The 13,416-nt window shown below is 39.9% G+C and overlaps 2 protein-coding genes across 4 annotated transcripts in view; one reads left to right on the forward strand and one right to left on the reverse strand.

The window, feature by feature from the left end:
- Positions 1–13,416, reverse strand: part of MRPS17 (mitochondrial ribosomal protein S17) — a 457,376-nt gene that overhangs the window by 91,552 nt on the left and 352,408 nt on the right. The window lies entirely within an intron of this gene.
- The window catches only part of SEPTIN14 (septin 14), a 71,425-nt gene continuing 62,140 nt past the window's right edge, over positions 4,132–13,416 (forward strand). The window contains exons 1-2 of the mRNA XM_050783501.1: positions 4,132–4,277; positions 4,981–5,049. Coding sequence (XP_050639458.1) covers positions 4,996–5,049 — 54 coding nt within the window. The 5' untranslated portion in view covers positions 4,132–4,277; positions 4,981–4,995. The remainder of the gene's footprint in view (positions 4,278–4,980; positions 5,050–13,416) is intronic.

Below are 13,416 nucleotides of genomic sequence, written 5' to 3' on the forward strand. Positions count from 1 at the left end.
TATATTCATAGAAGCATTATTCACAATAGCCAACAGGTGGCAGCAACCCAAATGTCCACTGATAAATGAATGGATAAGCAATATATGGTATGTATGTACAGTGGAACATCATTTAGCCCTAAAAAGGAAGGAAATTCTGACACGTTACAACAGAGATGAACCTTGAAGACATTATGCTAAGTGAAATAATTCAGTCACAAAGGGACAAATGTTACAGAATCCCATTTGTATGAAGTACCTAAAGTAGTCAAGTTCATAGACACAGAAAGTACAATTGTGAGTCCCAGAAATAGGGGAGAAAGTGTGGCTATTGTTTTATGGATATAAAGATTTAGTTTGGGAAGATTTGGATTTTTTGAGATCTATTGCACAGGTTGGTGAATATACTTAATAATTGTGCACTGTTGGCCGGGCGTGGTGGTTCACACCTGTAATCCCAGCACTTTGGGAGGCCGAGGTGGGCAGATCACCTGAGGTCAGGAGTTCAAGACCAGCCTGGTTAACATGGTAAAACCTTGTTTCTACTAAAAATACAAAAATTAGCCAGGTGTGGTGGCACATGCCTGTAATTCCAGCTACTTGGGAGGCTGAGACAGGAGAATCTCTTGAACCCGGGAGGCGGAGGTTTCTGTGAGCCGAGATTGTGCCACTACACTCCAGTCTGGGCAACAGAGCAAGACTGTCTAAAAAAAAAAAAAAAATCAAATGTTTGCATTGTTAATATCGCCACCAATGTTTTTAGAAAAGTTTTTAAATGTTGGGAAGCTGTCAAGATCATGATGGTTGATAGAATCTCTCCAAAAGCTCTAATTTTAGCTGTAAAGCTCATTATTACAAAATTTACAAAAATGTAAATTTTATCATTTAGGAAGTACATTTTCAGTTAGTTTTCTAATCTTTTCTTTTCATTCATTATTTTTTGCTTGTTTGTTTCTTTAGACAGGATCTCACTCTGTTGCCCTGGCTGGAGTGCAATGGCATAATCATAGCTCACTGCAGCCTCAAACTCTGGCGCTCCAGCAATCTTTCTGTCTCAGCTTCCCGAGTAGCTGGGACTATAGGCACGCACCACCATCCTGACTAATTTTTAAATTTTTCTTCTGTAGAGACCGGGTCTCGCTATGCTGACCAGGCTAGTTTCAGACTCCTGGGCTCAAGCAATTCTCCTGCTTCAGACTCCCAAAGTGCTGGGATTGCACGATCCACCTCACCTGGCTTAGTTATTTCACTTAATGTTACAAACCATGCTTCATTCATTTTCAAGAATCTGTCTTAGAAATCTCCAAGCTTAAATCATCAGTGTTTGTCAATTGCACTTGAAATTAATAATATTCCATGAAAAAAGGAGTTCCTATTTCTCAAAACTCAATCAATCACGGAACTTGTTTTCCTCAAGACAACCATCATACTTCTATACAGTATAAATGCTTTATGGGTATTCATTGGTTTTTGTTGTTGTGAATATGTGAGGTGAATAGTGCAATAACTAATAATACAATTTGGAGCCTTTTTTTTGATGAAGGTAGCAGGTTTTTTTGTTTTGTTTTGAGACGGTGTCTCGCTCTTGTTGCCCAGGCTGGAGTGCAGTGGCGCGATCTCTGCTCACTGCAACATCTGCCCCCTGGGCTCAAGCAATTCTCCTGCCTCAGCCTCCCAAATAGCTGAGATTACAGGTGCCCACCACCACACCCAGCCATTTTTTGTATTTTTAGTAGAGGCGGGGTTTCACCATGTTGGCCAGGCTGGTCTTGAACTCCTGACCTCAGGTGATACACCCACCTTGGCCTCCCAAAGTGTTGGGATTACAGGTGTAAGCCACTGTGCCCAGCCGAAGGTAGCAGTAGTTTTAACCACCATTGCTTTTGAACCATCAGTGTAAATATCAACACAGTGGAAAGGCAAATTAAACCCTAGTATGGGCTAAGTGCAGTGGCCATACTACTCACACCTGTAATCCCAGCACTTTGGGAGGCCAGGCAGAAGAATTACTTGAGTTCAGGAGTATGAGATCAGCCTGGGCAACATGGCAAAACCCCATCTCTACAAAAAAATGCAAAAATTAGCAGGGTGTGATGGCAGATGCCTGTAATCCCAGCTATTTGGGAGGCTGAGGTGGGGAGGATCGCTTGAGCTTGGGAGGTTGAGGCTGCAGTGAGTTGCGACTGTGCCACTGGATTCCAGCCTTGGTGACAGAGTGAGGCTCTATCCAAAACAAAAACAAAAAACCCTTGTATTATTAGAAAAAAATTGAACCCATGGGTCCCCCCAAAGAGTCTCAGGAATCCTCAGTGCCCAGTGATCACACTTTGAGAACTTCTGCTCTAGACTTATGTGAAAGAAATAAACCCCTATTTGTTTAAGACACTTAATTAGGCTTTTAAATACAAGAAAAGTTGCGTCTCTAGTTCTCAAATAATTTTTGGCAGATTTGCCAAAAATTCAGTCATTATACAGAGATACGCTGTATAATGTAGTAGTAATTTACTTCAAATTAATTGAATTTGTAGTAATTTACTTGAAATACTACAGTATTTGAAAAACAATATTTATTGTTGATTTAAATAAACATTATTATTTATTTATTTATTTTTTGAGTCAGAGTCTTGTTCTGTCACCCAGGCTGGAATGCAGTGGCGGGATCTTGATTCACTGCAACCTCCACCTTCTGGGTTCAAGCAATTCTTGTGCCTCAGCCTCCTGAGTAGCTGGGATTACAGGCCTGCACCACTATGCCCGGCTAAGTTTTTTAGTAGAGACGGGATTTTGCCATGTTGGCCAGTCTGGTCTCAAACTCTTGGCCTCAAGTGATCCTCCTGCGTTGGCCTCCCAAAGTGCTGGGATTATAGGTGTTAGCCACTGTGTCTGGCCAAACATTGTTGACTTAAATCAACAATGTTTGTGCTGGAACCGAACTGTCGATTCCCTCCTGGGCAAGGGTCGCCGCGAAGGATCACCGACACGAGATTCACAGCAGAGAGTTATTTATTACTAGCGTGCTAGGGTCCCAAGCTCTAAGTTGGCCCTGGGACCCCGACTGCTTGTTACAGGCTGTTTATATAGGCAAACACAAGTTCAAACACAGCTTATGGCGCGAAATTCAAACAAAGCTTAAGGCGCAAAATGATTGGGTCTAGCTATGGCCTGAGCAAGGTGTCTTATACTAATTGGTTAGAGCAGGACCTTATGAGGTTTTTTCCTGGAGTTGTTGATTCCGGGAACTTTGAGGCAGGGTGGGACCCCCGGAATTGGCAGGGTGGGACCCCATGAGGTTGTTTCCCGGAATTGGCAGGGTGGGACCCTATCAGGGTGGGTCCTTATCGAGGCAGGGTGGGACCCTATCCAGAGCCACCTGGTGTTAATTTTTTCTATATGAGGCCTAGTTTCTAAGTTTTATGAGGCCTAGTTTCATTTGTTGCTGATTTCCATTAAAAGCTAGAAATTACTGGCTAGGCATGGTGGCTCATGCCTGTGATCCTAGCACTTTGGGAGGCTGAAGTGGGTGGATCACGAGGTCAGGAGATCAAGACTATACTGGCTAGCACTGTGAAACCTCGTCTCTATTAAAAATACAAAAAATTAGCCAGGTGTGGTGGTAGGCACCTGTAGTCACAGCTACTAGGGAGGCTGAGGCAGGAGAATGGTGTGAATCCGGGAGGCAGAGCTTGCAGTGAGCCGAGATTGCACCACTGCACTCCAGCCTGTCGACAGAGTCAGGCTCCATCTCAAAAAAAAAAAAAAAAAAAAAAAAAAAAAAAAAAAGGCTGGAAATTACTACAATGTCCACCATTAAGTTTCTGATAAATAAATAAAAAAAACCTTCATACATACTGGACTAAACTAAACCACAAAACAGAACTCTATCCATATCAGAAAACATTGTTTAATTTTAGGGAAAATGATACACATTTGTATACTAAAGTGCAATAATCCTCAGGATAGAGCAAGTGAAGAGATTATGGCACAGAACCATTCTTTGATTCTGTTTGCTTCTCAAATATTTCAAATACTTGCTTTACAAATATATACTATTTCCTTTTGAAACATGCCTCATATTCTTAGTATCTTTGTGCTGTGTTCGAAAGTAGGGTAGTATGGCCTTCTCAGGCAGTTCTACTTGGAGATGAGCACAGCACGCTCTCTTGTACTTCTCCTCCCTGTTCCCAACTGTTACAAATACAGTGAATGTTTATTTGGTCCACAACTGGGGACAGTAGAAAGGACACCAGCTTGGAATCAGTTCGAACCTGTGTCTGCTGCACAGCTGAATCCCGGGGAAAGTAAGTTACTTAATCTTTCTGAGTCTGATTTTTTTCACCTGGCATATGGCAATGAAAATACATGTATCTCAGATCTACTATGAGGACTAACAGAGGTAAATAAAGCACATAAACCCTTAGCACAATGCTGGGTGCATAATAGATGCTTTATAAATGAGAATTATCAGTATTTTAGTTCAGTGTCTAAAGGACTTGTTTAGAGTTTTTAAGGTCTGCTTTCACAATTCTCCTTCAATGGGTAAATTCAAATGCTCAAGCCTCCTCTGGTATGCTACTCTGGAAAGTTAAGTGCTTATGAATGTCTTGCTTTTTTTTTTTTTTTTTTTTAACTATTTTTTAAAGCAAAATTTTCTACTTTCCTTTCTTATGACCATAGAGTCATTTAAAGAAGAGTGCTTTTATCCTCTTGATTTCCAAAGGGAATTTAACTTTAAGGTGCTTTTTATGTGCTTATGGTCAAATGTATTACTCTACATTATAAGTTGAATATTACATACTATTCATCATATACAAGCCCATCTAGCAAGACAGTCACAGTTTAAAACAGATTAATAATGTTAACTAAAAACTAAATCTTGCGAAAATACCTATATTATGCCCCCTAATTGATCTAAATTATGTCGTAAGATTAAATTTTTAAGTAATTAAAAATTAAGTAATTTTTGTAAGTAATTAAAAAAAATTTTTTTTTTTTAATTTCCAGCTCTTTTAGTGTAGCATGGCAGAAAGAACAATGCATATGCCCACACAAATATCTGCTGATGGAGATACAGTTAAGTATATCTTTCAAATATAACTCTGCATTTTGTACTTCAGTAAGATTATATAGCTTAAAAATATTGACTTGGTAAACTGATGTAGGCATAGATGATAAAGTCTTGTTTGTTATGTTTGGGCATGAATTAGCTTTTATACTAATTGGAGTTAAATATCAATGGTGATTTAGATAATTAATACATCTTTTTTGAGTCCGACGACCTTATTAGCAGTGCAAAAGACTATTTCTATTTAACACCAAAGAAATTCAAAGTAAAACTTCTGAATCTCCCAATAAGTGAGAAGAACAGTGCTGTTTTGATGGATATATTTGCAGAATGTATGTACTGACAGTAAATAATTTTTTAATGAAGATATTTTAGCAAATGGTTGGATGACTGCTTGCTGATTGCTTTACTGAGTGTGAGGTTAGAGCAAGTTTTTTTTTTTTAGATGGAATCTGGCTCTGTTGCTTAGGCTGGAGTGCAGTGGCGCAATCTCAGCTCACTGCAACCTCTGCCTTCTGGATTTAAGCAATTCTCCCGCTTCAGCCTCCCAAGTAGCTGGGATTACAGGCACCCACCTTCATGCCCGGCTAACTTTTGTATTTTTTTAGTAGAGACAGGGTTTCACCATGTTGGCCATCCTGGTCTCAAACTCCTGACCTCAGGTGATCTACCCACCTCAGTCTCCCAAAGTATTGGGATTACAGGTTACAGGCCACTGCACCCGGCCTGTCATTGCTTTTCATAAATAATCATCCTCTGAGAGGAATTTCTCAGAGACTGAACCATTGGCCTATGCTCATTCCATTTTATCTTTGGGCTGTGTTGTATATCAAATCATGGTTAATACTCCTTTGTTCACATGACACTAAAACATAAAATTTTAGAATTAGAAGAGATCCCAAAAGCCAAATAGTCAAACATTAATCTGATATAGAAAAACTAGCAACAAATCCTTTAGCAAGTATCTGTTTGGGCAGCTATAACAAAATACATTAGACTTGGTAATTTATAAACAATAGAAATGCATTGCTCACAGTTCTTAGAGGATGGGAAGTCCAAGATCAAAGGACCAGCAGGTTTGGTGTTAGATGAGGGCTTACTCTCTGCTTCAAAAATGGCTTCTAGCTGTGTCCTCACATGGCAGGAGAAGCAAACAATGTCGCTCAAACTTCTGTTATAAATGCAGTAGTCCTATTCATGTGGGTGGAGCCGTATGACCTAATCACCTCTCCAAGGCTCCGTTTTTTTAAACATTTAAATGATATGTAATATTAATACATATTGATGGGGTATAGGCAATATTTTGTTATATGCATAGAATATATAATAATCAAATCAGGGTACTTCATGTATCTATTACCTCGAATATTTATTATTTCTATGTTTTGGGAACATTTCAAGTCCCTTCTTTTAGCTGTTTATATAATACATTGTTATAAACTGTAGTCTCCCTACTCTACTATAGAACATTAGAACTTATTTTTTTCTGCCTAACTGAATGTTTGAACCCACCAGCCAACCTCTGTTCATCCCCCTACTACTCACACACCCTTCCCAGCCTCTGGTAGCTATCATTCTACCCTACTTCTATGAGATCAACCTTTTAAGCTGACGCATATGAGTGACATATTTGTCTTTCTGTGTCTGACTTACTTCACTTAACATAACGACCTCTACTTCCATCCATGTTAATGCAAATGACAGGATTTCCTTTTTTTATGTGGCCAAATTCTATTTTGTTTTGTTTTGTTTTTTTTTGAGATGGAGTTTCACTCTTGTTGCCCAGGCTGGAGTGCAATGGCATGATCTCAGCTCACTGCAACCTCCGCCTCCCAGGTTAAAGCAATTCTCCTGCCTCGACCTCCCAAGTAGCTGGGATTACAGGCATGCAACCCCATGCCTGGATAATTTTGTAGTTTTAGTAGAGATGGGGTTTCACCCTGTTGGCCAGGTTGGTTTCAAACTCCTGACCTCAGGTGATCCACCTGCCTCAGCCTCCCAAAGTGCTGAGACTACAGGTGTGAGCCACCACACCCGGCCCCAAATAGTATTTAAATGTGTATATATACAACTTTTTAAATCCATATATCTGTTGATGGACACTTAGGTTGATTCCATATTTTTGCTGTGGTGAATACTGGTTCAATAAACACAGGGATGCAGAGATCTCTTCTATATACTGATATTTTTTCCTTTGGGTATATACCAAGTAGTAGGATTGCTGGATCATATGGTAGTTCCATTTATACTGGAAACGAAGAATGAGAGAAGGAGAGGGAGGAAGGGAGAGAGGGATACAAGAAGTGAAGGGAGGGGTTGAAAAAAGAGTGACTAGGATCATAATAGAACTTAAGTTTCCATATCTTAGCTATTGTAAATAATGCTGCAATGAACACAGAGCATCACACATCCTGATTTAAAATTATATTACAAAGCTATAGTAATCAATATAGTATGGCACCATCATAGAAACAGAAACATAGACCAGTGAAACACAATAGAGCTCCGAGAAATAAATCCAAACATTCATGGTTAGCTAATTTTTGAAAAGGGCACCAAGAGGACATACTGAGGAAAAAATCATCTCTTCACTAAATGGTTCCAGGAAAACAGAATTTCTACAGGCAAAAGAATGATATTTGGACCATTATCTTACACTATACCAAAAATCCAACTCAAAATAGATAAAAGACCTAAAAGTAGGACCTGAAATCATAAAACTCTGAGGAGAGAACATAGGGGAAAATGTCCTTGACATTGGTCTTGACAGTAATTTTTTTTTTTTTTTTTTTTTTTTTGAGACGGAGTTTTGCTCTTGTTGCCCCGGCTAGAGTGCAGTGGCACAATCTCTGCTCACTGCAACATCCGCCTCCTGGGTTCAAGCGATTCTCTTGCCTCAGCCTCCCAAGTAGCTAGGATTATAGGAGCCCACCACCACCCCCGGCTAATTCTGGGGGCTGAAAATTGGACATCTTATGTAGAACCATAGAAACTGAGATAAGTAGATTTTATGTCTGCAGCTGACATGCCTTTTCTTTTACTAGGCCTTTAGTACAGAGGTTTGTGTTTCTCTGAGTAAAGCTGGGCTTGAGATTTGTTGCTATAGTGTGATTCTTACTATCCTATGGGCTTTTTTTTTTTTTGGATGGAGTTTCACTCTTATTGCCCAGGCTAGAGTGCAGTGGCACGATCTTGGCTCACTGCAACCTCTGCCTCCTGAGTTCAAGCGATTCTCCTGCCTCAGCCTCCTGAGTAGCTGGGATTATAGGCATGCACCACCATGCTCGGCTAATTTTGTATTTTTAGTAGAGATGGGGTTTCTCCATGTTGATCAGCCTGGTCTCAAACTCTCAACCTCAGGTGATCTGCCCGCCTCGGCCTCCCAAAGTGCTGGGATTACAGGCATGAGCCACCGCGCCTGGTCTACCCTATGGGCTTTGAATGTCTCTGGTGATACCTTGTGTTGAGGGTAGGGGTTGGTTTGCCAGAGGATGTTTTTCTGATGATGATTTCACCCTCAACCTTAAGTCTTCCTTTGGTGCTATGTCTCAGAATGAGTATGTCTCTTGCAATATCTCTTGCAGAGAATATGTATCTTGATAGCAGTTAGCCTGGTGATGAAGGTACGTGAGAATACTTTTTTATTTGATTGCCAGTCTTAGGCAAGCACTCTGCCTCTGGGCCCCAGGGGTATGACCTTCTCTTTCTCTTCTTCTGACATGGTTCTGAATCCATTGTGAATTTCTGTACATCTTCTAGGGCTTCGAGCTTTTTTTGTGTTCCCTACTTTCAGAAGCAATGTGCTTTCACCGCACCCTAAGAGAGTGCTTCTTGGCTCTTCACCCATAGATGAAGGCTTTTTTATTCTGTAGAGGAGAAAGTTCTGATTGGAGCTTCTTGCCGGCATTGCTGCTGTTGCATGTCCCAGTTCTGTAACTTGAGAGAGATTTTTTTTTTCAGAGTTCTATCAATCTTTTACTGAGTGTCTAGTTGGGTTCAAGGAGAAAAAGTTTTTGAGGAGCTACAGATTATTTTTTGTTCTACAAAAAAGACACATGCACACTTCTCTTCTCTTCTTTTCTCTTTTCTCTTTTTTTGAGATAGAGTTTTTGCTCTTGTTGCCCAGGCTGGAGTGCAATGGCTCAATCTTGGCTCACTGCAGCTTCTGCCTCCTGGGTTCAAGTGATTCTCCTGCCTCAGCCTCCCAAGTAGCTGGGATTACAGGCATGTGCCACTGCACCTGGCTAATTTTTATTTTTATTAGAGACAGGGTTTCACTATGTTGGTCAGGCTGGTCTCAAACTCCCAACCTCAGGTGATCCGCCTGCCTCAGTCTCTCAAAGTGCTGGGATTAACAGGTGTGAGCCACCACACCCGTCCTGTTTTCTTTTTTAAAAATTTGAGACAGAGTCTCGCTCTGTCGCCCAGGCGGGAGTGCAGTGGCGCAATCTTGGCTTACTGCAAACTTCGCCTCCCTGGTTCAACCGATTCTCGTACCTCAGCCTCTTGAGTAGCTGAGATGACAGACATGCACCACCGCGCCCAGCTAATGTTTGTATTTTTACTAGAGACAGGGTTTCACCATGTTGGCCAAGCTGGTCTCAAACTCCTGACCTCAAGTGATCTGCCTGCCTCAGCCTCCTAAAGTGTTAGGATTAGGGGTGTGAGCCACCGCACCCGGCCTGTACTTGTTTTCATCTCAGCTCTATTCACAATAGCTGAGACATTGAATCTACCTAGGTATCCACCAATGGCAGATTGGATTAAAAATGTGGTACATGGCTGGGCACGGTGGCTCACACCTGTAATCTCAGCACTTTGGGAGGCCGAGACTGATGGATAGTCTGAGGTCAGGAGTTTGAGAGCAGGCTGACCAACATGGTGAAACCCTGTCTCTACTAAAAATACAAAAACTTAGCTGGGCGTGGTGGTGGGCAACTGTGATCCCAGCTACTCAGGAGGTTGAGGCGAGAGAATTGCTTGAACTTGGGAGGTAGAGATTGCAGTGAGCTGAGATTGCACCACTGCGCTCCAGCCTGGGTGACAGAGCGAGATTCCGTCTCAAAAAAAAAAAAAAAAAATGTGGTACATACACACCGTGGAATACTATGCAGCCATAAAAAATGAAATGTGTCCTTTGCAGCAACATGGGTGCTGCTGGAGGCCATTATCCTAAGTAAATTAATACCGAAACAGAAAACCAAATACCACATGTTCTCATTTACAAGTGGGAGTAAACATTGGGTACTCATAAACATACGAGTATGAGACTCATGCCATAGATGGCAACAATGGACACTGAGGACTACTAGAGGGTTGAGGGGGTGGTAGGGGCAGAAAATCTACCTGTTGAGTACTATGCTCAGTACCTGGGTGATGAGATCATTCACACCCTCAAACCTCAGCACATTCAATATCCCTGCATAACAAACCTGCACATGTACTCTCTGAATCTAAAAGTTGAAATTACAAATAAAAATTAAATACATACGTTAAATCAAACCTTAATAAATTAAAAAATATAATTAATATACTCTTTATTCTCTACTTAGAATGACAGATTTCCAAATAAGGACAAATAAAAACCAAACCAGAAAACAAACAAACAAAAAACAGCTACAGGGCTGGGTGCAGTGGCTCACACCTGTAATCCCAGCACTTTGGGAGGCCGAGGTGGAGGATCACGAGGTGAGGAGTTCAAGACCAACCTGGCCAACATAGTGAAACCCATCTCTACTAAAAATACAAAAATTAGCCAGGCGTGGTGGCGCGGCTGTAATCCCAGTTACTCAGGAGGCTGAGTCAGGAGAATCGCTTGAACCTGGTAGGTGGATGTTTCAGTGAGCCGAGATTGCGCCACTGCACTATAGCTTGGGCAACAGAGTGAGACTCTGTCTCAAAAAAAAAAAAAAAAAAAAAGAACAAAAGAAAGAAAGAAAAAAGCAGCTACAGATGATTCCTGTTTATGGCTCAAAGTTTTTACTTGTCTGCCAAGGCATGGTCTAGCAATTAGGTCCTTGCTTTAGAACTCTTCTCATGTCTGTGTCTTTCTTGCCTAGAAAAGTTAATGTTCCCATCTTGTCTTTTCCTGTGGGTTTCTGTCTCTCCTTCAATTCTGGAACAATTTTTGGACCTGAAACATCAGTACTAGGATGAGTTAAAAAAAAAGTTGTGATCTTGCCTTAGTCCATTATTTTATTCCTGTAGTGTTAGTAGTGATGTCTTTTTTCTGCTCTCTACATCTCTGAGCAGAAACTAGAAATGAATATAACTGATTTTCGTATATTGACTTTATAGCTTTTAATTTCGATATATTCTCTTAGTAATTCTGGTAGATGCTCTGTAGATTCTTGTATATTTTCTACCTTTTTTCAATATAAAATAACAAACTCTTTTGAATATTTATGCTTTTTGTTTGCCTTATTGACTGGTAAGAACCTCCAGTAAAATATATAAAAATGACAAGAGCTGACATCTCTGCTTTATTTTGTGAGGAAAGCACTCAGATGTTTACTATGAAGTCTGATGTTAGATTTAAAGTTTTTTCTAATATAGTTTTTATCAGATTGAGGAAGTTCTCTTTAATTCCTATTTTACTAATAGACTTTAAAAATCACAAATGGGTATTCAATTCATCAAATATAATATTTTTCATTTTTTGAGTCAGTCATATGGTGATTTTACTTTATACTATTAATATGGTGAAATATGTTTATTGATTTTTTTAATTTTTAATTTTTTTTGAGACAGGGTTTTACTCTGTTACCCAGGCTGCAGTGCAGTGGCACAATCATAGCTCACCACAAGCTCTAACTCCTGGGCTTAAGTGATCCTCCTGCCTCAGCCTCTGGAGTAGCTGGGACAACGAGCATGTACTACCACACCCAGCTATTTTTTTAATTTTTATTTTCAGTAGAGACAGGGTTTCACTATGTTCCCCAGACTGGTCTCGAATTCCTGAGCTCAAGCAATCTTCCAGCCTCAGCCTCCCGAAGTTCTGGGATTACAGGCATGAGCCACCATGCTCAGCCCTTAATTTTTAATTTTTATGGGTACATAGCAGGTCTATATATTTATGGGGCACATGAGATATTTTATTATAGGCACATAATGTGTAATAATCATATCAGGATAAATGGGGTATCCACTACCTTAAGTATTTTTCATTTCTTTGTGTTAGAAACATTTCAATTGTACTCTTCATTCTTCTAAAATGTACAATTTATCGTTGACTATAGTCACCCTGTTGTGCTATCAAATACTGGACCTTATTCATTCTATCTAACTATATCCTTGTACCCATTAACCATCCCCTCACCACCCTCACTACCCTTCTTAGCCTCTGATAACCATCCTTCCACTCTCTATCTCCATGAGTTCAATTGTTTTAATTTTTAGCTCCCACAAATAAGTGAGAACATGTGAAGTTTGTCTTTCCGTGACTTGCTTATTTCACTTAACATATTGTTAGGTTCCATCCATATTGTTGGAAATGACAAGATCTCATTCTTTTTGATGGCTGAATAGTATTCCATTGTGTATATGTACCACATTTTCTTTGTCTATTTATCTGTTGATGGACATTTAGCTTGCTTCCAAATCTTTGCTATTGTGAATAGTGCTGCAACAAACATGGGAGTGTAGAGATCTCCTCGGTGTACTAGTTTCTTTCTTTTGGGTATATACCTAGCAGTGGGATTGCTGGATCATACAGTAGTTCTATGTTTAGTTTTTTGAGGTACCTCCATACTGTTCTCCATACTAATTCACATTCCCATCAACAGTGTAAGAGGATTCTCTTTTTTCTACATTCTTGCCAGCATTTGTTATTGCCTGTCTTTTGGGTAAAAAACACTTTAACTCAGGTGAGATGATATATCATTTTAGGTTTGATTGGAATTTCTCTGATGGTCAATGATGTTGAGCACCTTTTTATATACCTGTTTGCCATTTGTATGTCTTCTTTTGAGACATGTCTGTTCCAATCACTTGCCAGTTTTTAAATTGGATTATTAGATTTTTTCCTATTGAGCTATTTGAGCTTCTTACATATTCTGGTTATTAATCCCCTATCAGGTGGATAGTTTGCAAATATTTTCTCCCATTCGGTGGGTTGTCTCCTCACTTTGTTAATCACTTTCTTTGCTGTGCAGAAGCTTTTTAATTTGATATGATCCCATTTGTCCATTTTTGCTTTGGTTTCCTGTGCTTGTAGGGCATTATCCAAGAAGTATTTGTCCAGGTCAATATCCTGGAGAGTTTCCCCAATGTTTTCTTTTAGTAGGTTCATAGTTTCACGACTTAGATTTATATCTTTAATCCATTTTTATTTGATTTTTATATATGATGAGAGATAGGAGTCTGTTTTCATTATT

Source organism: Macaca thibetana, chromosome 3 (assembly GCF_024542745.1).
Source record: "Macaca thibetana thibetana isolate TM-01 chromosome 3, ASM2454274v1, whole genome shotgun sequence".
NCBI lineage: Eukaryota > Metazoa > Chordata > Mammalia > Primates > Cercopithecidae > Macaca > Macaca thibetana.